This window comes from Chaetodon trifascialis, chromosome 19 (genome assembly GCF_039877785.1).
Source record: "Chaetodon trifascialis isolate fChaTrf1 chromosome 19, fChaTrf1.hap1, whole genome shotgun sequence".
In the NCBI taxonomy this organism is placed as follows: domain Eukaryota; kingdom Metazoa; phylum Chordata; class Actinopteri; order Chaetodontiformes; family Chaetodontidae; genus Chaetodon; species Chaetodon trifascialis.
In genome coordinates, this window is record NC_092074.1 from 11,975,454 (window position 1) to 11,998,504 (window position 23,051).

A 23,051-nucleotide genomic window follows, 5' to 3' on the forward strand; every position below is an offset into this window, starting at 1 on the left:
AAAGACACTAAGAAATACATAAATGTGATGTAAAAGGATTGAAACAAAGAAGTATATTTTCATGACTCTAATTTTATTCATTTATTTCTTTTTGTCCCATTTCATTCATAACAGTTGATTTCATGCTTTTATTTTTGCTTGTATTTCTTATTGAACAGTTGGTTCATGCTGTTTACTTTTTCATAAGGCTGCATATTGGACATAATGGTTTCAATACCAGTCATTTAAGTCAGCGGTCCCCAACCTTTTTTGCGCCACGGACCGGTTTCATGTAAAGCAATATTTTGATGTACCAACACAGAAACAAATAAAAACAAATTATTAAAAATACAATTCACCATTACCCTGAATGTAGTTGTTGTAATTAGTGGGAGCCCTGCGCTTGTTTCTCTTCAACGAGAAGGCTTCATTACCTCATTTTCGAGCCTGTCGCCACATATTACGCAGAGCGGGCTCGGTGCATGAGAATCACCTGAAGCGAAAAACCTGTATTTTAAGTAGGACTGCTGATATTGTCTCTTAAATGTAGCTTTCTTTTTCTTGGAAGTTGTAGGCTCTTCTTCTTCTGTCTGATCATTTGGCCTTTTCCACTTTCCGAAGAAGCTCTCCAAAGACGTTTGTTTTTTACTTTTACTTGTTTTTACTCATTTTGGCTTACTTTTTTTTACTACCGTATCATGTGACCGAGGGCTGCACGGTGGCGCAGCAGGTAGTGCGCGTGCCTCACAGCAAGAAGGTTGCCGGTTCGATCCCCGGGTCAGGCGGGGCCTTTCTGTGTGAAGTTTGCATGTTCTTCCCGTGCATGCGTGGGTTCTCTCCGGGTACTCCGGCTTCCTCCCACAGACCAAAAACATGCTCATTAGGTTAATTGATGACTCTAAATTGTCCGTAGGTGTGAATGTGAGTGTGAATGGTTGTTTGTCCTTACATGTTGCCCTGCAATCGGCTGGCGACCGGTTCAGGGTGTACCCCGCCTCTCGCCCATTGTAGCTGGGATAGGCTCCAGCCCCCCGCAACCCCGAAAGGGATAGGCGGTATAGATAATGGATGGATGGATGGATCATGTGACCGAGACAAGTGGTTTGACATGTGTACAGAGGCACAGGTGGATGCACCTGATTTTTAAAATAAATTTTCTTTCAGACTCTGATGATCAATAAAATATTTTTTGTTCAGTCTCTCTGTGCGGCCTGGTACCAAATGGCCCACAGACCAGTACCGGTCCACGGCCCAGTGGTTGGGGACCGCTGATTTACGTTATTCTAAAGTTTTTGTTTAAGTTTAAAGTTTTAAAGTTTTTGTTTACTTCCCACAGTCAGGAGGAGGAGGAGGAGGAGGAAGAAGAAGATGACTACAGGCATCTACAGCCATCAGGCATCAACATAATTGACATGGCACATGGAACTGTATGTCCTGTACTTAACTGGTTTATGATAGCATCATTCTTTATATTTTATTTTAGATTTTCTATATTTTTTCCTATCGTATGTTTTATTATTGTCAGATTATGATTCTAATAAAAAATGGTGAATGTGTATTCTTGTATCAGGTAGCTAGTATGAGGATGTTGTTAGGCTTGATCAGAAATAACCTCACTTTGTGAAATTGTTTAAATATCATTTTGATGTTTTCAACATTACTGTACATTGATAAAATATTGCACACAATGCTTAATGCTGATGTGACTCCACCCCGTCGGTGTGATGTACCAGAGGTTTTGGTGCTAAACAGAATGGCGTCCTTGGATGAAAAAGCAACCTGTCTAAGTTAAAACATTTTAGGCTGAAATGAATATGCCTGCACAAGTATTTGGTAAAATACATGTAAGTGGAAGTGCGGCAGTCGAGAAGCTGTTTGTCCTTGGATGTGAGTTAAGTCAGTGAACTGAGTTGAGTCAAGTCTATTCTTCTGAAGCATTAGCATTGCTAGCATGCTGAGGCATTTGACATTAATTTAAATGATCTGCTGTTAAAGGGACACAGTTTGGTATCAATAAGGACACTACAGTATGTGACACATTTCACTTTCATAGTATATTTTTGATGGTATTGCAGCTTTCCATTGAGTGTGTGGACAATGCTGATGGACTTCCTGGTGTAATCGTCTACGACGACAAGACGTTCCCCATTTCCTCCCAACAAGTAAGTTAGCTTGAAGTGTAGATTAAATCCGAAATTAAAATGTGGTCTTATACAATATTTATGTTTTGAGAAAGCTTGATTTCGATTTTCTTTTCTCTTTGTTTGGCTGTAGGAGACTGCTTTTGGTGCTGGACAAGGAAGTCACAGGTTTCTTACTTTAATGCCGTCCTGAATGTATGTTTGTCTGCTGCCGATGCCCCTCTTCTATCTGATTTACTCGTCCCTCTGTGCAACTGTTGTCCTGTAGTTCTGTGAGAATTCTGCAAACCTTTGAAATCGAGGATGGGGAAAATGCCTTGGACTGTGATCCTCTGGAGAGTGTTTCAAAGGCTAGGTATGACAACGATGATGATGATGATGATGAAGTCTCCATGCAGGCAGACCCACAGGTGTAAGGAAACAGCAGGTAAGTTATTTTCTGTGCCATTTTTCAAACTGACTTTTTTTTCCGGACGGTCATTGTTATGGACGTGTGTATCTGCATGTTTTTGGGTTTTCTTTGGATTATTGCATTATTTGTCCCTTGTTTTTATGTCTTCATAAGGCCACATATGACTGAATATATGAGATTTAGTGAACTCCGAACTTTTCTTTTGCATTTCTTGCAGTCTTGAAAGGGAGAAGGACACAGACTTACTGAAGACAACTCTACCTTGAACCTGCAAAGCTCATTTTGATACTTTGTTTTAGATTTACAGTGTAGCAAGACTCAGTTTAGAGCTTAGAGTTTAGAGTTTAGACAAGATGCGCTGCGAGGTTTGGCTGCAACAGTGCTTTAAAGTATATCCTGCCGAAAATGACCGTGCTACCAGCTTTAGAGATTATTTATATTATACTGATAAACAATGTACATTACATAACACATTGGGCATTAGCTTAGCATATTAGCAAGTGAACAGTTGGTAAGTAAACTAACGCTGTATTAATGTCATCTCTGAGTTACTGTAAATTAAATTGAGAGTCCATTGATTGCTTGCTGAGATGTTTCAGTCCAGAGTGAAGATGGGCCGAGCTGCTAGCACAAACAATGAATGTATGACGTCAGTGAGAACATGTGAATGTGAATGGTGACATATCAAACATTGTTTTCTTCAGTGTCTGTACTGTGGCCACGTTCGCCTCATTTACACTTCAGGTGTCTCGAGTGGAACAGAAAGCTTCTCCAGTGATTTCCATACATACAGAGGAGGCAATGTTCTGCTCAGCTGGGCTTCCCAAGTAGCTTCAGGAGCACAAAGACTTCTGTGCTCTGGGCTGTAGTGTGGGGATCCGCTCATTTGCACATAGCCTGGGAAAGTAATGCAATCAGATTGAAGATCTAAGTGTAAAGAGCACGTGTTATTCAGATACCTGAGGTGGATGTGGGTTAGCCTGGCCGTATGAGCTCTGCAAAAATGTGAGCATGAGTATGGTTTACTTTTTGACATAAGTTTGACACATGCAGATTTGTTTTGATAAGATTTATTTTTCTATATTATTTAAGACGACCATCATCTTGTTTGTTTGTTCTTATTTTCCTCACATTTCCTGAGAAAATGGTCAGTTGTTATAGAGGAGACAATCGAGGAATGTCAGATTTCTCCTCTCTAAATTTTGTGCCAGTGATTAAAGTGGAACAAGTTAAGAAGCTGTCTCTGTACCTTTCATTCTACACATGAGATGGAGATTATTGTGGCGACTATTTCACTAGATCTCTGGTCGCCAAGCAGCTGAATAGGGGAAATTGCCGCACGCGCTTCTTCAAAGAGTAGCCTGATTCAAATTCAAGCTAGGGTTTCTTTATTCCATGTCAAAATTTGATCTTCAAGTTTCAAACGTTAAAGCAGGTGGTCCACAAACAGCATCACAATATTAAAAGGAGTATGACAAACAAATGCAAGACAAAGGCGTAAGCACAAGGCATAAGCAGTCAGCAAAAGTAGGCTTTCCCCCATCACCCACTCACTACTAACTCACCTAAGACAGTGAACAGCTGATATTACGACTCCTTACCGCCACCAACACCACGTGATCCAATCACCAAGCATCATTACATAAAAATACATAAAATAGTAAATGTGTGTTCTTATATCAGGTGGCCAATATGAGGATGTTGTTAGCCTTGGACAGAGCAGATGAGCTGTTTCCCCCATCTTTCTACTCTTTTTGCTAAATTGTTAGCTTCACTGTATATCAGGCTTTTTGTTTGGTCTTACAATTAAATTCTTGGCAAGAATGTGAAGAAACTATTTCCCAAAATTGTGCTGTTAATTAAAAGTTTAATCTTCCCCCCTAACTGCACTAAAACCAGACTTGTGACTTCTTGCTGGAAAATTTGTTGAACCAATTTAACTCCATGCAAAGACTAAATAATAAAATGTGCTTGTCATACCTGTCAGGAGTCTGTTTTAGGGAGGGTGAACTGCTCAAATTCCACATGGTACGATATATGCAGTCACAAGGATTATTTAGCATTACTGACTTACATTTCCTGTGGATTACTTATGACCGACTGTTGTATGACTAACCTGTAAATGCCTGTGTGAAACTCCATGCTTGAGCACTGAATAATGAATGCTTCAGAAAGATAATAGTCAAACTACAATCCATGCGGCAGTTCAGAAGCGTGAAAAGCAAAACAGCTGCTTCAAACTCAGACTTGGGTAACATGCTTGAAAATTTCAGTCCGTGGTTTGCTGTACAGTGGTCAGAGGACGAATTGATGGGACTTGCTGCTCATTTGGGAAGCAGTGGCTCTCGTGTGTGGAGCCTTAAAAAACATGGCGTTCCTTGAATTTAAGCCTATGTCATGAAGAAAGACGAATCAGTATTATTTCAGCAACTTGTCTTAGCTCCTATCAAGCTGCCACGCATGTTCAAACAAACTTAAACTTAATTCAAAAAAAAAAAAAAAAAAAAAAAAAAAAGGATCTGCTATCCTTCTAAATGGACTACAACTAAAATATTATATTATATTATATTATATTATCCATCCATCCATTATCTATACCGCCTATCCCTTTCGGGGTTGCGGGGGGCTGGAGCCTGTCCCAGCTACAATGGGCGAGAGGCGGGGTACACCCTGAACCGGTCGCCAGCCGATTGCAGGGCCACATGCAAGGACAAACAACCATTCACACTCACACTCACACCTACGGACAATTTAGAGTCATCAATTAACCTAGTGAGCATGTTTTTGGTCTGTGGGAGGAAGCCGGAGTACCCGGAGAGGGCCCACGCATGCACGGGAAGAACATGCAAACTTCACACAGAAAGGCCCCGTCTGACCCGGGGATCGAACCGGCAACCTTCGTGCTGTGAGGCACGCGCACTACCTGCTGCGCCACCGTGCAGCCCTATATTATATTATATTATATTATATTAATAATTTCAACAAAAAGCTTTAACCCTATTTTGTAAGTGGTCAATTTGATTTCTTGGATCATGGTCAAAAAACTATATCGCTCCTGACTGTGGCTAGCGTTTCCTCTCAAATGCAGTCACCTGCCCTAATTGGCCCTAACAAGTATACTGCTGGTGATTCCACCCTGACTTGAAATGATCGTTTTACAGATATTACAATTAGTACTGTTGTCATCTTTCTTCGTGACACAAAGCCACATTTTAGACCATTTCCCCCTCTCCTCTGCAGACAGCATTTTAGCAGTTTGAACTGCTAAAACAGTTTGAACAGTTTCTGTAAAAAGTCACTCATGGCAGGAGAGAGGTACTTTCATTTTTTTTCATTGGGAGTGTTACTTTAAAATAATGTTTTAATCTGTACGAGAAATGCATGAGATTCTTCCTGTGGAACAAGTAGATGTCTTTGTGCCTTTCATTTTACACATGAGCTGAGCCGAAAGCATAACAACCATCATAAAAATAAGATCTGATTACCCTTATTTGTATGAGGCTAGATTTGAATCTGCTTTTCTGGAATTCTGTGTCATCACAAACACAACAGAAAAAACATGTTGTTATTGTGCTACATGAGACATTTTGAGGGGACTCCTCTTCTGCTATGAATCAGAAAATCATCATCTCTAACTCAGTGCACAAGGATGAGCACTGGAATTGTTTTTTCTCTCGGAGATAGTGGGCCATTCTGGACCATCATGAACCAAGGAAAAAGTCAAGGAAAAAAGAAACGTTTTTGGAGCACATTTTTTTAAGGGCATTTGAAAAAGTTCTAAATCCAAGGCACAATGGAGCTCAAATTAATGAAGTTCATGTACCTAATTTGGGAGTATTTTCACAGTGACGCATTTCCTCAAAGTAAGTTCATGATCTGAATACTTTTTCTACCACTGACATTGTTGCTTTTGTTGGCCTAGATATGATTTTGCCATCTTAGCAAGTGTCACAAATTAGTATCTAAGCTATGTCTTGTTTTATGTTGTATGGTTGTACCTTGCCACCTTGCCTCTGCCGTGTACAGCACTTTGTGACGTGCCTTTGAAAAGTGTTCCAGGTAGAGATAATGAGTATAAACTGAAAAAAATCCTCTTCTAATAAAACAAAAAAATATCTGACCCAAATGTCACAATCTAATAATATTATAATAATAATTAATTAGTTATATAGCACTTTTCAAAACAAGTTACAAGGTGCTTTACAAAGCCATAATTGATTTTTGGTAATTTGGTACATTTCAACAGCACATTCATAGTCTCAACTTTGCTGTAGATTATGTTGCAACAGAGTAGATGTAGTTGTACATATGGGTACGTTCATTGTATGTATGTAAGTCAAAGTAGAATTATTTGAGATTTTGGGAGAGTATTGCTGTAAAAAGTCACTCATGGCAGGAGAGAGGTACTTTTATTTTTTTCATTGTGGGTATTACTTTGTTTTAATCTGAAATGAATAAGATTCTTCCTTTTTAACAGAAACTCTTTAAAAATCTGACATAAATGAAAAATAGGTATCAGAAATAACCTCAGCCAAGCAAAGGGCTTCATTGTTTAAAAATCATTTTGATATTTTCATCATTATCGTAAAATATTGCACACAATGCGTAACGCTGATCTGACTCGACCCGTTGGTGTGACGTACCAGAGGTTTAAGTGCAAAACAAAATGGCGTATTCTGATGAAAAAGCAACACGTGTAAGTTTAAACATTTTAGGCTGAAATGAGCATACTTGTGCATGTAAGTGGAATGTGCAGCATTCATAGTATATTCATAGTAGATTTTTGATGGTATTGCAGCTTTCCATTGAATGTGTGGACAATGCTGATGGACTTCGTGGTGTAATCGTCTACGTCGATAAGACATTCCCCATTTCCTCTCAACAAGTAAGTTAGTTTGAAGCGTAGATTAAATCTGAAATTAAAATGTGTTCTTATACAATGTTTATGTTTGGAGGTAGTTTGATTTCTGTTTTCTTTTCTCCTTTTTTTGTTTTCTCCTTATTTTTTAACCATGCAGGATGACAACATAAGCACTTATTGTAGAAAAGAACATGGCAGGTTGCTCAGAAACACACATGGTTTGTAGATTTTAACCAGAAATTAACAAATATGTGCAAGTGTAGAGTATAAAGTATGATAGCATACACTTTCTGATTCAACGTTGTCAGCAGCCGGGGATGAATACGGTGAACGTGCTCTGTCGCATTAGCAGTTAGCTTGTTTAGTTTCACGTTCATTTACAGTCGTTTTTGTTACACTGGAGAAGTTTGGAATTGTAATATGGCAAATATGTGATGCACTGTACACTGGGGCAGCTATGGCTCAGCATGTAAAGCGATTGTCCACTTCGGTGATTTGATCCCTGGGCCTCAGCAGTCCACGTGTTGTTGCTGTGCTATCAGTGTGTTCTTGTGTTTGAATGGGTAACACTTGTAATGAGCAGGTACCTTTGCTGCCATATGAATGTGTTTGGGAATGGATGAATGCAGACTTGTAGAAGTGCTTTGAGTTGTCGTCAGACTAGAAAAGTGCTATACACTTTTTTGATACTGCAGCTTTCTGTCCAGTGTACTACTCCAATCCAATGTGGGAATAAATTTACCTTTTCACTCCAGGTGAATCTTCTACAGGCTAGTTAAAAGAAGAAATTCAAATATGGTCTTTAGTGAGGTAATATTATTTAACATAATATTTATATAGCTTTCATGATGTGCTTTTGCTCCTTACATGGCCAGGATGCCAATCAGGGGACTGCCTCTGGTGATGACCATCACAGGTGACTAGAGTCTTTTTGTCAGGTTCATGACACTTTGCATGTGCAATGCATGGACATTTTACTTACTGTTGTCTTAATATTGTCTATGTTGCAGTTCTGTGAAACCAAATGCATCCCCTAATCAGGAAGAAGAAGACACTGCCATGGAGTGGGAATCGACTGCCAGCCAGTCCCTGGCCAGGTGAAAATTGACTCAATCTAAATCTGTTCAAGATGGAAAGTGTGTTATTGTCCACTGAAGTGTGGTTGCAGAGGCTTTTAAGTACACAGTAAATGCAACATGCACATGAATGCAGCAATAACTTTAATCTAAAAACATCAGCATTTAGTATAGTATTTCACAGTGTGGTATTGATCATTTTTCTTAAGTACAGGATCTGAATACCTCTTTCACCACCTCTTATTAGTTCACGAATGACTTATCAGAGATATTGTGTTCTCCAGCAGCAATGTGGCACCATCTGTCTCCACCACTGAGGAGGAGACCCCAATGGAAGTAGATTAGATGAGCGAGTGCAAGAAAAGTTGTCATTCTGGTAAGATATTTCCGTTCTATCTCAGGCTGCTGATTAATGATGAACTAATGATGATTACTTACTCGTCTACTTATTCACATTCTTGCCAGGAGTCTGTCTGTCTCTTAAATATGAAGCTAGGGCCTGCAGGGACTGTGAGCTTAGTGTAGCACAAAGTCTTCACCTTGAGGTTGCCAGGCAACCAGAGAGGACTCCAGGAAATCCCTGCTAATAAAAAGTCCAGTGCAGACACCCTCGTGAAACCATGAACCACGAGCTTTGTTATCTTGAGACAGCAAAATAACTAACTTGTGATCTTGAGATATGAGCAGTTACTGGATATTTTAATGCTTTAATACTTTTTCGTTTTTTAATGCAATGATACAGTAAGTGACTTAGTGCTGGTGTCATTCTGTTATGCTGAGCAGGGCTCAGTATGTATAGGCTGTTTGTCACAACTGACCGTGTTTCAATCTGTTTATTATTAGGAACAAGAGGATCTTCATCACACCACCTGTTGGAGATGATGTGACGACATGAGAATTCATCTGCACAGCGAATTAAATTTTTTTTAATTGGAAAAACCATGTTGTCATTGTTTTTACTGAGCACAAACGCAAAATTTTCCACATTAGGATATCTTGTTAAAACCTGTTTGACCCCATAAATTGAAGCAATGTGTACTTACAAGGTGAATTCTCAAGGCTTTAAAAGGTTTAACTATTCATTATTTTAAAAGGATCACATCAGAGGAGTGAGCCGTCTTATTATTCTTAATATTAAAGTGTTATTATCCATCTGTCACTTATGTAGCATTCATAAGCAGAATATAAACATTAAATAAATGCTTTATAACAAGGCATAATGTAGGAAGATGTAGGTGGTTGATTATGAATTCATCAAATGTAACTCCCCCTCTGGGTATATGTAAGTGGATGCTGATGTATAAACAGATAATGAAAAACAATATATTAAACCACAGTTATAAACCATTTATTAGATATTTGCATAATGCTTGTAATTGCTAAATTAAGGGGACTTGAAGGGATTATTTTGGCTCTTTGACCAGCTGATCACTGCTGACTCTCTCCTGCTCTGTGCAGGTGAAAAAGCTGAAAATAACTTTTTTTGTTGCACTCAGACAGTGAGGCTGTGATATAGATGAGATTAACATCAGAGACGTGAGCCACTCCACCACTTTCCAAGGGGAGGGAACTTTCCAAAATCTGAAAAAAAAAAAAAAAAAAAAAAAAAAAGGATCTAGGAAACATAGTGTCCAGTTGCATGATGGGAATTGTAGGAGCTGGTGTTTTGGAAGCTTGGGGCTAAATTTCAGGATAATTCAACCTCTGCTGCTTTGATTTTGATTGTGCTTTTTAAAATGTGTCTCTTCTCAGTCCCTCAGCTTTATATATTGACCATGAAATAACATCACATGCTTGATTCTGGATGTGTTGCAATCTTTATTGCAGACTGAAGATCAATTATGTCTCACTGCTGTAAAAATGACAAATATTAACTAAAACTACATTTGGACATATAGTGAAATATTAGAAAACATGAAAACAAGAACAACAAAAAAAATAATCAGTGCACTTGAACACTTTAATCAAACGACTTGAAGCAGCAGTTGCATAGAACAGAGCTGTGTGAATCTCGATACCCACTGTCATTCATTTCACTTGGCTGAGGTAAGAATTAAGGCCTCACAAAGTGATTTTAGACACATGAAGGCAGGCAGCTTCAAGCTACTTAAACACATTATCCACACTGTATGAATAACACGAGAAACATAAGACAAAAACAAAACAACTGTAACAACCAAAATCCCAAACTAACACATTCAAGTCTCTCTACAAAGAGACGCTTCACAGAAACAAGCACTTTGCTCATTGTGAGACAAACACTCTTACAAGAACACAAGAACAAAGAAAAATAAAAAATGAAATGCGACTCAGTAGCTGCAGTAGTAATCCGTTTGTGAGGCACATCTGTGGGAGCTGTAGTTGGGATGGTGATTGTTGTCTGACTCTTAACATTTTGGGGTCAGATATGACTATTCAACAGGCTCAGAGGTGGAGGCGGCCCTGACTGCGTCTGGTGTGGACAGGAACCTGGAACAGAAGCATCAGATTAGTGGATCTCTTACTGCACATGATCTAATGTTGGCGCTGTTTCTACTACATCGTAATTAATGCCGCTGCATGTCCGTCATTGCAACTGACCAAAAAGCGACAAAGTCCACATAAGTTAATTCTTCTATGTGCCTATTTTTGCAGCATTTTTCCCTGAGTTTCAAAGCGATGACATCACAAAGATGTGATTGCAATACTTCAACACAGCAATATCAGATAGAGCCTCTTGCAGCCCCTTTCAGAGATGCTGTATTGCACAAATGATCATGTTCTTTCTAGAAACATAAGTTCATACGATGATGGGATGATTTCCAAAACCCATCTGCATTTTCTTCTAATATACCATGGAATTAAAGAACATATCAGAATAAACAGAGGTGTGTGTGTCAGGGGTGTGTCTCCGGGAAACAAACCTTGGGGGTTTCTGGACTGCCGAACGGTGACAGTTCTCGTGAATTCTCTTTGTCGGAGGAAGTGTTATGGCGATGCTGGGCGAACTTCCTCTTTAGTGCTTCAGCAATCAGAGCAGCTGGGTCATTGGGCAACGCTGCAACTCCCTTACTGCGTCTCCGTCTGATTGGTGTGCCCCCTGGTGATCTGCAAAGGAAAGGAGGGAAAATGCTTTGTGAAGGGGCAGGTGTTGAGAAGGTAACAGACTAAATGTAATATAAAGAACGGACACGAGCAGACAATAAATTAGGACATAAATCATCATTTTCGGATATTAATATGGCTGTAAAGAGTCTATTCGTCCAACTGCTCACCTCTCCACTGAACGCAATTTAACTTGGTTTAAGTTCTTGAGAACATCCAGCATGGATGGGATCCCTTTAACTTCTTGGAGCTTGAGTTGCCCCTTATTGAGGTCTTTCTCGTCCTTCCTGCGCTGGCGGATCAGCTCTATCACAGAAGAAGTCTGAGCGGAGGAGTCAGGGCAGGGAAGAGGTGGCGGTGGTGGTGGTGGTGGAGGAGCAGCACAGCGAGGCGTGGAGGTAAGCGTTGGAGGAGGGAGAGAAGACATCAGGGGAGAGCCTGGTGCATTCTGGGACTTGATCAGACCTAACAAAATGTTGAAAGAGCACAAAAAGGTTGATACACTTGCTCGACTTCAGTATAACCTGCTGAACACATTTGTGAAAAGAAGCTGAGACGAGGCACAAAGACTGCGAACCTGAGTCTGGAGCAGCAGTAACAATCATGGCGATCTGAGCTCGCAGTTTGAGCAGCTCGCTCTCCAGCGCTGTGATCTTCTTCAGGGCATCTGGATCAGTCGTCTGTCTTACGGGTCTGCCTCCTCTCTGGACTCGATTCAGGGCCGGTTCTGGGTATCTCACCGCATCCCGATTTACAGTAATTCGCTTCTTTGGAGGCAAATGGTTCCTATGGAGATCAAGCATCAGCTCTGCATTTATTTTAAATTTTATGAAATAATTATGGAAATGCACGTACTGTACATATATACACTTCACACTAGCGAACATAGCTTTTAAATACATTACCACGTTTGACATTTTCCTGTCTATGCAGACCAATTCAAATGTGTTTTCAAAGCTGCAAAATATATAAAACCATGCGACATGCATTAGAACAACACTGTAGGATTCTTTGACCTCAGAAGTTTTCTGGTTCTCCCTCTGATGTCCTTTTCTGATGGACAAATATCTTTACTTGGAATTAAAGTAACAGCTGCTGATTGTAGCTGTAGCATTAGCTAGTTAGCTCAGTTAGCTGTGCAGCTAGCTGACTCTGCCTGGATCGGACTGGAAGCTCGGACCAATGGGGGATTTTTTTGTTTGCTGCTAAGCGGCACTCAACAGCTACACTACTAAATATTGTTTACAGTAGCAAAAGCAGAAAAAGTACATATTCGTACCTCCCTAGCTGTATACAGTAAACGCAAACACTGATAGGCAGAAACACTTACTGACTTGTCTCCTGCTGTGTTGTTCCTCTGGGCAGATATTGTTTCATACACTCCATTATTCCCTCTGTGCTGCATTTGGCATCACAGTCCAACAGAAACTGTCCAAGGTGAAACTCACAGGAGCAAATCACCTGCGTTTCTGCTGTCACCTCAGTGCTGATTGTCTCAGCTGCTGCAGCAGTAACACTGAGACGCCCTGAGCTACCCCCTCCCTTTGTTCCAGTGCTACAGTGGACTCATACATGTGCTCTTTGACTCATAACATTTTATGAAATGTTTGATCTACCATTTTGCTCATATTAGACAAAAGATCTGGTCTGATAAATAGCCAATATGGCTCCATCCTCTGGTTATGCTTCATGTAAACCTACACTGGGAAACATTACCTCGACTCATATGGTGCCCACGTGTGTTCTTACCTGGTCTTGGCAAAGCTGTTGCCCTTGTCCTCAAACACCCACAGGACGTCAGCGAATGAGGGGATGGCAGGTGTATCTGCAGGGGGATCATCATAACCATGGGGCCTATAGGTGAGCAAAGGCACCTAAGGACAAAACGTGGACAAGGAGGGATTACACACTGACTACATGATGAAATAAGACAATCACAGCAAGCTAGAAAAAACTATGACTTAAATCCAGATTACACGTTAAGAAGGAGCAATTTAGCTCATCAAAGGATACGGTATTGCTTCTGTTTAGGAAAAACTATGCAGCATAATTTAAATCAGGTTACATATCTTCTTTGCAAATGTTGTTATATTCATGTATTCATAAAAAACAAATATATTCCAGTTGAATTTGACCAGATGAACACAAATATACAGTTTGATTTCATACCAACCTTCTGTTTTATTGTCGTTACTTTAGCAGTCATAATTAACTGGAGTGATTTTGAGTGATAATCTTCAGTCTGTCAGAAAACACAAGTCATACACATACCTCAAAATGGACACGTGGTGTTGGTGCCAGCGGGAGGTTGGTCCCGATCATCCGCACGATGCTGCGATACTGACCACACAGCTGACTGTCCCACACTGGAACCAGCTACACGCAAGACGACACACGCACACACAACAAATTCATTAAGTTAACTTTAAGGGAGCCCAGTTTGAGAGTCTGTTACATGATATAAACAGAAGTGTGTGTGTGTTTGTGTTTGTGTGTGTGTGTGTGTGTGTGTGTGTACTCACCATGTCTGGAGGCACTCCAAAGTACTCCAGGACAACGTGCAGCACATCCAGAATATCCTCTACTAAAGACATTGAAAGGACCTTTTCATGCACCAGCTGATGACTGCAAAGCTCCTCTTTCTGCTGACTGACTTGACAAGAGGCCAACACAGAATAGACGCCACTAAGTCACATACTTTACACCTGAAACAAAAGAAAACACACCACTCAGGCTGTAAAAATAGAGAACAAGTGGAAGTCAGTGCCTGAATCCATAAAGTCAAGCCAGAAATCTCAGTGTAGTCATGGACTCAGACATAATCCACATCCATTCCTGTTAAACTACTGACAGAATTGAAGAATTTTCCTCTCAGACAGCAAGAGGAACTTGACTATTGTAATGGCAGCTTTCCAGCTGCAGCTGATTCAGAACGCTGCTGTTTGAGTCCTCACAAAACCAAGAAAACACACCACATCGGCCCAGTTCTTGGAGCCTTACGCTGGCTTCATCGTGTGTGTCAAAGAGCAGATTTTGCAAATACTACCTGTCTCGGACAGGTTTGCCTACACGCATACACACACACACCTATATATAATCTCTATCTATCTAGATAGACAGACAGACACAGTGTTAATATTGTCTCAATGTCTTTTTAGGTCTCATTCAAACAATTTGAATTGTCTTGTTTGATGGTGCTATACACTAAATAAACCTGACTTTCCTATGAACATGTCTGCTCGAAAGTGAAAGAGGTTAAATAAACCTTTAATTTAATAAACCTGTGAAATATTTAAATTCATGTATCACCACAAGGAAACAACAGTAAATACAGAAAACACACTGTGGTTTTAACAGGACATTTTCAGAGCTGGAGGGGCTAGACTCCAATAAAACTAATTTGGGTATCTTATTTCAAACACAAATTCAACGAGCCCCTGGAGTCCATGACTGATCCAACTGTCAAAGTGTCACCTGGCGGAATCACAAACTGATGCTCAGGGAGGCAGCTGTCTCCCTCTGTGCCGCTGGACGCTGACTCGGCTGCAGAAGTGAACTGGGTCGACACAAATGAAGATCCATGGTGGATTTTAGTTTTTAAGTGGAGCTCTCCTTCAGTTCAGCGCAGCGCAGGTACGGACCCGGGATCCGCAGTGTGTCGCCCTGCAAAGCTGCATGGCTCATCAAAAGTACAATGCGCGGCGCGGGGAAACATGAGAAGTAAGCAGAAATATGTGTGTACTCACCGTGAACTCGCTGATTAGTAGCTACATTTGTCCGAAATCCTCATCATAACCAATGATATAAACTGTAAAGGCAGATGAACACGATGAAGTCCCAGCTTCCGTCTCAGCACGCACTCAGGCAGCAAGTCCGTGAAGTCAAATAAAGCTGCAGCAGCAAAACCTCCTTTGATTGGCTGTAGATGTAGAACTAGTACGAAAGACCAATAGGAGTGGACGACCGTGCAACGTTGCCAACGGTTGGTCGACCAATTGCGTGTCACGAAAACCTAGCACCAAATTCGTATTTTTGTACACGAGCTGGGTCTTCTCCAGGGTAAGAAAACATCGCAAAACATTATTTCACCACACATTTATCGCACTTTCAGGTCACTGTTAGTTGTAACAGCCATCTATGTGTGTGTTAAAGCCGTACTACTCAACAAAAGAAAATATCTTTCGTCACACTTGGCCAGTTTCTTCACTTTAAAAAGTAGCTAGCTTCTTAGCTAACTAGCCACAACGTTAACGCTCGCGCAACGACTTTACATGGCATCTTTAATTCGGCGAGTAGGAACTCATAACGTAAGGTTCCTCTCTTAAAAACTAACAATAGTTACCGTAACGTTATCTGAAATCACTTAGTAATAAATAATTATTTTTTCGGGACTGAATTAAGTTAGTTAAAACGTTTTGTTTACCGTGGCTTAACGTTAACCTTAGTTAACATGCTACATACGCACAAATACGTTACCGCTGTCAGTTTCAGGTCAAGTAAAATTAGCAAAGATGATGGATGCACTGTCGGTGGTGAGTCAGCTGCGGGACCTGGCTTCTGAGCCGCAGAACAGAGAGGTAATAGTCCAGGACCAGGGCTGTCTCCCCGGGCTGGTTCTCTTCCTGGACCACAAGAATCCAGAAGTCATACTTGCAACTCTTCAGGTTGGTGAAAGAGTCCAGTTACCATGGCAGTTATTTTCCTGTATAAAGTAGCTTTATGGTGATTTAACATTAATGTGACTTTGAGAATGAAATTGAGAAAATAAGGATGTAAATGAATTAAGATCAGCTTGTGCATTTAGCTAAGATGTAACACGTTGGTTAGCTGGGGTATACCTGCAGTATGTATTTTAATTCCTCGTTTGTCTTTGTCCTCAGACCCTGCGCTACTTGGCTGAGTTGTCCCCCAACATCCCCACCATGAAGAATGAACTGGGCATGATGGTGAGCTTAGAGAACCTAACAGGGAGGTGAGATGTTTTCTTTGCACTATCTTGCTTACATGTTGATGTGCATTCATGTTTTAACTGTCTATAGAGTATTTTCTTCTGCTTCTTTCTGCTGCAGTGCTCCCATTTTTTTCTCCTCATATGCATTTAGCATTTCAAGTTATGGCACAGATAGATTAACAGTTAAACATTAGCAGTGGTAGAAAAACCTAAAAGTGGTCCTTTTATGTAATGTAAAAGGTGTTCAGTCACACTAAAGCATAGAATGAAACACAGCCTCGTGATCAGACTGAGCTGCCATTTCATTTCACTTCAGTCATTTGAATTACTGTGATCAGGGTTTGTGACCAGCTTTCATTAAATCCAATATTTCTCCATATAGCACGGGCCTGTCTACTGACATCACAGCCTTGGCCCAGGAGGTGTTTGACATTCTGAGTGCACCTGCTAATCCTCTGCCACGCACACCTGAGAGGGAGAAGAGAAAGAAATCTCAGTTCTTTATCAACTCCTCCAACAAGAAGGCCAAGTCTGTCACTCTGCACATCCAGGGGCTGGACAGCATTGTGAGTAGGCTGACCGACCCACACTCACTCCTGTGCATGACAGGAGTGATTGTTGTTATCGCTAGCATGTTAATTAACAAAGTCTCCATCTCTTATCAAGGCCCAGCGAGGCTTGTGTGAGGAAGCTCTTCTGAAGGTCAGAGGAGTCATCAGCTTCACCTTCCAGATGGCCTCCAAGAGATGCACCGTCCGCATCCGTTCAGACCTGCCCACTGAGGTAACACACAGGGACAGACATTTACTGTCAGCATGTGCTTAGGAAGCAACCAGCCTGTTAAATTATTAGTTTATATCCCTCTGGTTATATTCAGTCAGAGCCACTGATACAGTTAGAAAATGATCTCTGGATGATAGTACCTAATTCCAATCACCTCCTTCTCCGATATTTCTTAATGTGCAGAGTTTGGCATCTGCCATCGCTGCCACTAAGGTGTTGTCAGCTGAACAGGTGGTGAAGAATGAGGCAGGAGAAGAGGTGAGTGCTGGTCATAAAACTCACATTTTGACTGTGTTGAAGACTTCACGGTACACTGTTGAAACCAAGAATTGTGATGAACAAAGAACTCTTTAACTTCCCTCCTCTCAAACTTTTCTTTAGGTTTATATTCCCTTGAACTCCCGTGGAGTGGAAGTACAGCAAAACTCAGCAATACCGGACTACCTCCCAGAGGAAGAGGACAGCCCAGAGAAAGAGGTCAACAAAGCAATTTCCCGCACCACAGCCAAGGAGGATTCCAGTGGAAGCTGGCTCAACACTGCTGCCAGCTTCCTCACCAAAACATTCTACTGGTGAAATTGGTGCAAATTGATTCCTTGAGATCCAGTGTTACTGGAGTGGACATTACTGGATTTTAGCAGACTGCAGGCCAACATCCTGGCTTTGTGTGCCTGGTCTGGCTGTCACCAGCCAAAAAAAACAAAAAACAAAACTACAAATTGTCAACATGTGCAAAAGCACTTCATCTTTTACCTCTGTTGTGCTTACTTAATTGAATGGAGGCACAGACTTGAAAAATATCCTTATCTCTGGACTTAATACTGTTTTTTATGCAGTATTTTCATTAAATGTAAATATTTTGTGTCAGACTTTCTAAGCTGCCCTTTTTCTCTACTTTCCTCTACACTTGGAAACGTGTTTTCCTGTGTATCCTGCTGTTTGTTGATAGTTCTATTGATTTATGTTGAAATAAATCTACAAAATGACATATTTGGTGTTCAGTGTAAACTTTTTGGAGAATTTCACCACAATTATACTGCATTTTGGATCAAAAAAGGACAAAATCATTGCAATACCACATCAGTGAATAGGTAATCAATTCAAAAAGTTTTATTTACTTGCCAAACAGTACGGCTGCGACAGTTGTGCAGTGATATCAGTTTTACAGTGGTTCAAAGATGTCTTCCCACAGGCCCTCTCATGAAGTAAACGGCCTGTTAGTTTTCAAAGCCTTGTGGTCAGTCTTAGTAAAATATATCTACTTTTAAACATAATTTATAGGATATGTATTTATAATATAATTTACAGCAAATTTTGCTTCTGTTAAAGCAAGTTATTTGCAAGCCAAGTCAAGTTACCCCGTGGATAACAGCATGCTATGTACTTCTGGCAGGGCCCAGCACTTCATAACCAGGACATGAGCAATCTTTCTGAAGTTTCCTTCCATTTTGGTGCTACAGCAAAATTTGAACAAAGAGGGAACTAAGTGAAGGTTTCAGGCGCTAAGAGAGTTGCATTGTTGGGAGATCAGTGAAAAAAATGCGTTTCGCTTGAATCCCTCTTCTGTCTTTCTGTCACGAAAAGCTGTACGAAGGACCAATCGCTTGACATTATACAGTAGCTCATGATGATAGAAACGACTGACAACATTTCATCATCATCTTTCAAAGTTTTTTTTTTTTTTTTTTAATCATAAATCAAGAAAAGGAAGCCACTGGAGATTTCGGGCACGTGGCCAGAATGCCAAAGCTCATACTGGGAATGCTTCATTTTAGTGAGTAGGTCACCTCATTCTTCCTATGATGCGGTAAGGCAAAGGAACATCAAGATTAGCAGCAAGTCTTCTCATATCCTTCATCAAAAAGATCAAATGAATCAGATTATTTCAGAATTAACATCACAAGCAGAAAATGATTTTAATCCATTTTATCCTTTGGCCAAAACAAAGGTTAACCTCCAACACAAGGCGGCTGAGCTACAGCGGAGTCCGACACTGCTCACCAAGTTAAGACAGCATAACAAGATGTTGGATGCAGCGTTGATGGGGTAAACAAATTAAAGGACAGGGCTGGACTTGACATCAAAGCAGATTTTTTTTTTATATCTCAATTCGAACAGAAACTGAAGACAGGGAAAGGGCGAAACAAAGAATCACATTTTATCTGTACAGCAATTAAATAAAACTAACAAAAAAAATCAGTAGTTTACACCCTAATTCTCAGACGTCTGAGAGAACAGTATTTTCATTTTCTCATTATTTAACTTAAACTCCATGATGCTCCAACGCCCCTGCTTCACCCCAATAATAACCTCTAGTCTCAAACACTGTAGACACAGCAAAAATATAATACATGACATGACACTTTCCTGTAGTCTTAATACAACTTCATCCACTGATGTCACACCTACATCCAATCTCTCCTGTAACACTTCAGTAGAAATGTTGAAACATGAGAATTTTGAGGTTCCAGTTAAAGAGAGCAAGTGCGTTCATGAAGTCTTGTAACTCGGAGCCTGTTGTGAGTTCCAGTTATAACGCCACTGATTCTGTCAGTCTGCCTGATTACAGTGTGTTCTACAGTGACAGAAAAAACTCTTCAAGTATCATGACTTTACAGCTGATCTCTGTTTACATTATTATAAGTCTCTCATTCAATCACACACACACACACACACACACACACACACACACACACACACACACACACACACACACACACACACACACACAACAAGAGAGTGATAAGATGGAACAGGCGTTTGATGCCCTCCTGTGATTCAGGACATTCGCTTCAGAATGAGGGGTAGTTGGGACTGTACACAGAACACAATGGCTGAGACAGAGAGCTGGATCTGTTCACCAGAGAGTTTGAGGGACAAGGAACTTCTCTCTGGAGATGCTTTTGGGAGATCTTTGGGAAATGGCTGCCGTGCTCCTCTGTCATGGGAAGGTGGCAAAGTATACCTCTGGAAGGGTCTTGGCTTTGATGCTACGAGTCCTTCCTTTGAACAGCTCTATGTTACGTCTCTCTGACCGTCTCACTCTCTCTGAGCGTGGAATCTCGGTCTAATGGGACATCAGGCAACATCTAAAAACCAAGGGCAACAAAGAAAAACGTCAATTACAAAGTCTAATGGACACTAAAAAAAAAAACAGTAGCAACGGCACCTCTTTAAAAACGATCTGTAAAGTCTCTATCTTATAAATAGTTGCTTGGCTTGTCTTCCCTTTAGGTTGCTCTTGATAAAACCATCTGCCAAATGTCTTGAATGTAAACTTAAATGCAGCTGACAAGCTGAAGCTCAGAACAAGAGGAGAGGATGGATGAAAAGCAGGAGATACGAGGATTAAACAAAAGTGAAGCTGCACACTTTGAGAAAACAGGACATAAGCTTGCAGTTGTCATCTGACAAGTGCATAGATCCATTGTGCCTCTGGATTACATGTGCTAAAGGCATAGGCTGGGGTATAGGCTTACTGACCTGGTCCCTGCTGGGCTGATATGTCCTCTATTCCGCTGAGAGGCTTTAGGAGACCGTTCTCCCTGAAGGCTAGGACAGGAACTCTCCCCTCCTCCTCATGCTGCTGCTGCTCCTCTCCCTCAGGAGGAGACAACCTGGAATGTGAAGGCAGTACAATCTCCTCTTCAAACTCCCCGTTCTCCCTGGAAAAACACAGGATGGACAGGAGAATTTATACCCTCACAACCGTCATGGATAATATCCGTGTGACGATTTGCATGATCTTTACCTCTGGTCAGGATGGCTCAGTGCTGTGGTGCTGGGGGTTGGGTCAGGTTGGCGACTATTGCCGTTGCTACTGTGTGTCGGTGATGCAGTCACTGCAGATGGACTAGGAGCAGCTGATGATGAGAGAAAACAGCATCATGAATGACTACAGTGTGTTTATTTTAAAATAATGCACAGGTATGGTTAGAGAAAAAGATAAATCACCTGCGCTGTCTCCATTCCTGTTAGGAACAACTTTCTAGAGATGACAAAGTACAAAAATAGAATGAACACTTACGAGCGACATACATTTTTCAGGTAGTCAGATACATTTCTTTTAAGCCCTTACCTTCTCTGCTGTGTCTGAACGTCTTGTTCTTTTCATGATCTCCTCCAGACGCTGGTGGGAAAAAATGGGTTTTATGTGCGCTGTGTGTGAGGAATATTCTGAAATATTATATGTGTGTGAACATGCGTCACCTTTTTTCTCTCCAGGCGTTCGGCCTCCTCTTTCTGGAAGTGTTTCTCTCTCTCCTGCCTCAGTCGCTCGGCCTCCTCTCTCTGTCGAGACTCTTCCTCCTCTTTCTAACACACACACACACACACACACACACACACACACACACACACACACACACACACACACACACACACACACACACACACACACACACAGTTTTACTTTAGTGTAAAATCGACTGACTTCTTGTGTGGGTCTGCTAAGTTCACTAGCACACTCTCTGACCTGTTTCTGGAGTCTCTCTGCCTCCTCTCTTTCTTTCTGAAGTCTCTCTTCCTCCTCCTTTCTCTCTTCCTCCTCCTTCATTCTCCTCTCCTCCGCAAGACGCTGCGCCTCCTCCTCTCTCTTTGCTCGCTCCTCGGCCTTACGGCGAGCCATCTCCTCCTTCGCTAACCTGTACAGTCAGGGATGCAGATACACATAAATTCAGTATTATACATCTCCTTGCATTCTCTCTCAGATCACACATATATTTAAATGCAGCACGGTCAGCGTACTTCGCCCGCTCCTCCTGTTGCTTGCGCTCCTCTTCCGCTCTCTCTCTCTGCTCCCGGGCCAGCCGACGATTCTCAGCCAGGATACGGCTCGCCTCCTCTGGATCTGTGGTGCCTGCTGAGGGCTTGGGGGCAGGAGGACTGCTTATGCTCTCTAGAAAACATCACAACTAAAGTTATGAGCAGATCATCTAGTACACATTATGAAAAAGCTGTACATCATTTCCAGCTAAAGGTGAAGTTCAGCATGTCAACCAGTAAATATTAGAAGATGAAAATCAGTAATGAGCTAGAAAGCTCAGCTTTGTTCCCACAATTCACTATCAAACTATAAATTAGTTAATTATTAAGAAGTATGATAATAGCGCTTAGGTCAGTGGTAACTGACCGCTGGCTGCTGCTGGTGGTGTCAGCTCGCTGCTGGGCTTGTTCTGTCCCAGTGGCTGAGGTCGAGGCTGAGGAGGACTGAGGACCTGCTCTTCCTCCTCCTCTTCTTGGGCTCTGGTGGGTTGGGGGCTCTCAGGTGTGATCCTGAAAGGACGAAGGTTTCCAGGGTCCTCTGCCCCTGGAGACTTAAGCAGCTTGGGGGTCGGGGGCCGTCCTACTGGCTTTTGTGGAGGCCTGTGTGCAAAAAGGAAAGCAGCATTTGGCCACACAGCACTGGTCAAAATTAGAGCAAATGTGTTCGACTAGTTATTACTGTTTGGACAGCCTTTAAATGAGAATCGCATGAAAACAAGTAACCCTCATAGCAAACCTTACAAAACTATTACACCCACTTCCTGTTCCCAACAATCCAGACCTCCAATCTGTCACAAATCTGCCTATGTAACTCATGTTGTCAGCATGTTGTCAGCAGTCAAGGGTGTGTTCTCCTACCTGCCAGGAGAGGGTGCTGCCACTTTGCTGTTCTTCTTGCCTGGGGAAGAGGAACGCTTGTTGGGGGGCAAAGTCAGAATGGGAGCCAATGGGAGTGACAGGTTGCTCCATGACTTCCTGACATTGTCACGGTCCTTGTGCT

General features: G+C 41.4%; 3 protein-coding genes and 1 long non-coding RNA gene across 12 annotated transcripts in view; 2 read left to right on the top strand and 2 right to left on the bottom strand.

Moving 5' to 3' along the window:
- Positions 1–23,051, bottom strand: part of map7b (microtubule-associated protein 7b) — a 71,184-nt gene that overhangs the window by 26,378 nt on the left and 21,755 nt on the right. For 8 of the 9 annotated variants that reach the window (XM_070987685.1, XM_070987682.1, XM_070987679.1 and 5 more), the window contains 10 exons: positions 22,910–23,049; positions 22,419–22,651; positions 22,034–22,184; positions 21,762–21,930; positions 21,497–21,601; positions 21,366–21,416; positions 21,242–21,275; positions 21,039–21,150; positions 20,771–20,952; positions 18,761–20,376 (listed from right to left, as the gene is read on the bottom strand). In XM_070987685.1, the coding sequence (XP_070843786.1) occupies positions 20,366–20,376; positions 20,771–20,952; positions 21,039–21,150; positions 21,242–21,275; positions 21,366–21,416; positions 21,497–21,601; positions 21,762–21,930; positions 22,034–22,184; positions 22,419–22,651; positions 22,910–23,049 (1,188 nt within the window). In that variant the 3' untranslated portion in view covers positions 18,761–20,365. Of the gene's footprint in view, positions 1–18,760; positions 20,377–20,770; positions 20,953–21,038; positions 21,151–21,241; positions 21,276–21,365; positions 21,417–21,496; positions 21,602–21,761; positions 21,931–22,033; positions 22,185–22,418; positions 22,652–22,909; positions 23,050–23,051 lie in introns of those variants that run through there. The other variant, XR_011603352.1, reaches the window with a different exon arrangement.
- LOC139347289 (uncharacterized) lies at positions 8,400–9,364 on the top strand. The gene is made up of 3 exons (XR_011603316.1): positions 8,400–8,490; positions 8,757–8,845; positions 9,313–9,364. It is a non-coding gene; the product is annotated as an uncharacterized lncRNA (long non-coding RNA).
- mtfr2 (mitochondrial fission regulator 2) lies at positions 10,266–15,436 on the bottom strand. The gene is made up of 8 exons (XM_070987605.1): positions 15,300–15,436; positions 14,076–14,258; positions 13,825–13,929; positions 13,303–13,427; positions 12,131–12,339; positions 11,724–12,018; positions 11,373–11,556; positions 10,266–10,938 (listed from the first exon to the last, which is right to left on the bottom strand). Exons 2-8 carry the CDS (start codon positions 14,145–14,147, stop codon positions 10,894–10,896), a joined length of 1,035 nt encoding a protein of 344 aa, XP_070843706.1. The 5' UTR covers positions 14,148–14,258; positions 15,300–15,436; the 3' UTR covers positions 10,266–10,893.
- On the top strand, positions 15,578–18,277 carry armc1l (armadillo repeat containing 1, like). Its single transcript, XM_070987507.1, has 7 exons — positions 15,578–15,612; positions 16,039–16,217; positions 16,434–16,525; positions 16,887–17,070; positions 17,171–17,287; positions 17,471–17,545; positions 17,669–18,277. Exons 2-7 carry the CDS (start codon positions 16,065–16,067, stop codon positions 17,861–17,863), a joined length of 816 nt encoding a protein of 271 aa, XP_070843608.1. The 5' UTR covers positions 15,578–15,612; positions 16,039–16,064; the 3' UTR covers positions 17,864–18,277.

Bases quoted from the DNA above. Each gene is read 5' to 3' on its own strand.
- mtfr2 (XM_070987605.1), bottom strand. From the start codon at position 14,147: ATGTCTTTAGTAGAGGATATTCTGGATGTGCTGCACGTTGTCCTGGAG. The intron at 13,930-14,075 runs GTGAGTACACAC...TCTTGCGTGTAG, and splicing joins TTGGAGTGCCTCCAGACATG to CTGGTTCCAGTGTGGGACAG. The intron at 10,939-11,372 runs GTTTGTTTCCCG...CTTCTGTTCCAG, and splicing joins GCAGTCCAGAAACCCCCAAG to GTTCCTGTCCACACCAGACG.
- armc1l (XM_070987507.1), top strand. From the start codon at position 16,065: ATGATGGATGCACTGTCGGTGGTGAGTCAGCTGCGGGACCTGGCTTCT. The intron at 16,218-16,433 runs GTTGGTGAAAGA...CTTTGTCCTCAG, and splicing joins TCATACTTGCAACTCTTCAG to ACCCTGCGCTACTTGGCTGA. The intron at 17,546-17,668 runs GTGAGTGCTGGT...ACTTTTCTTTAG, and splicing joins AGAATGAGGCAGGAGAAGAG to GTTTATATTCCCTTGAACTC.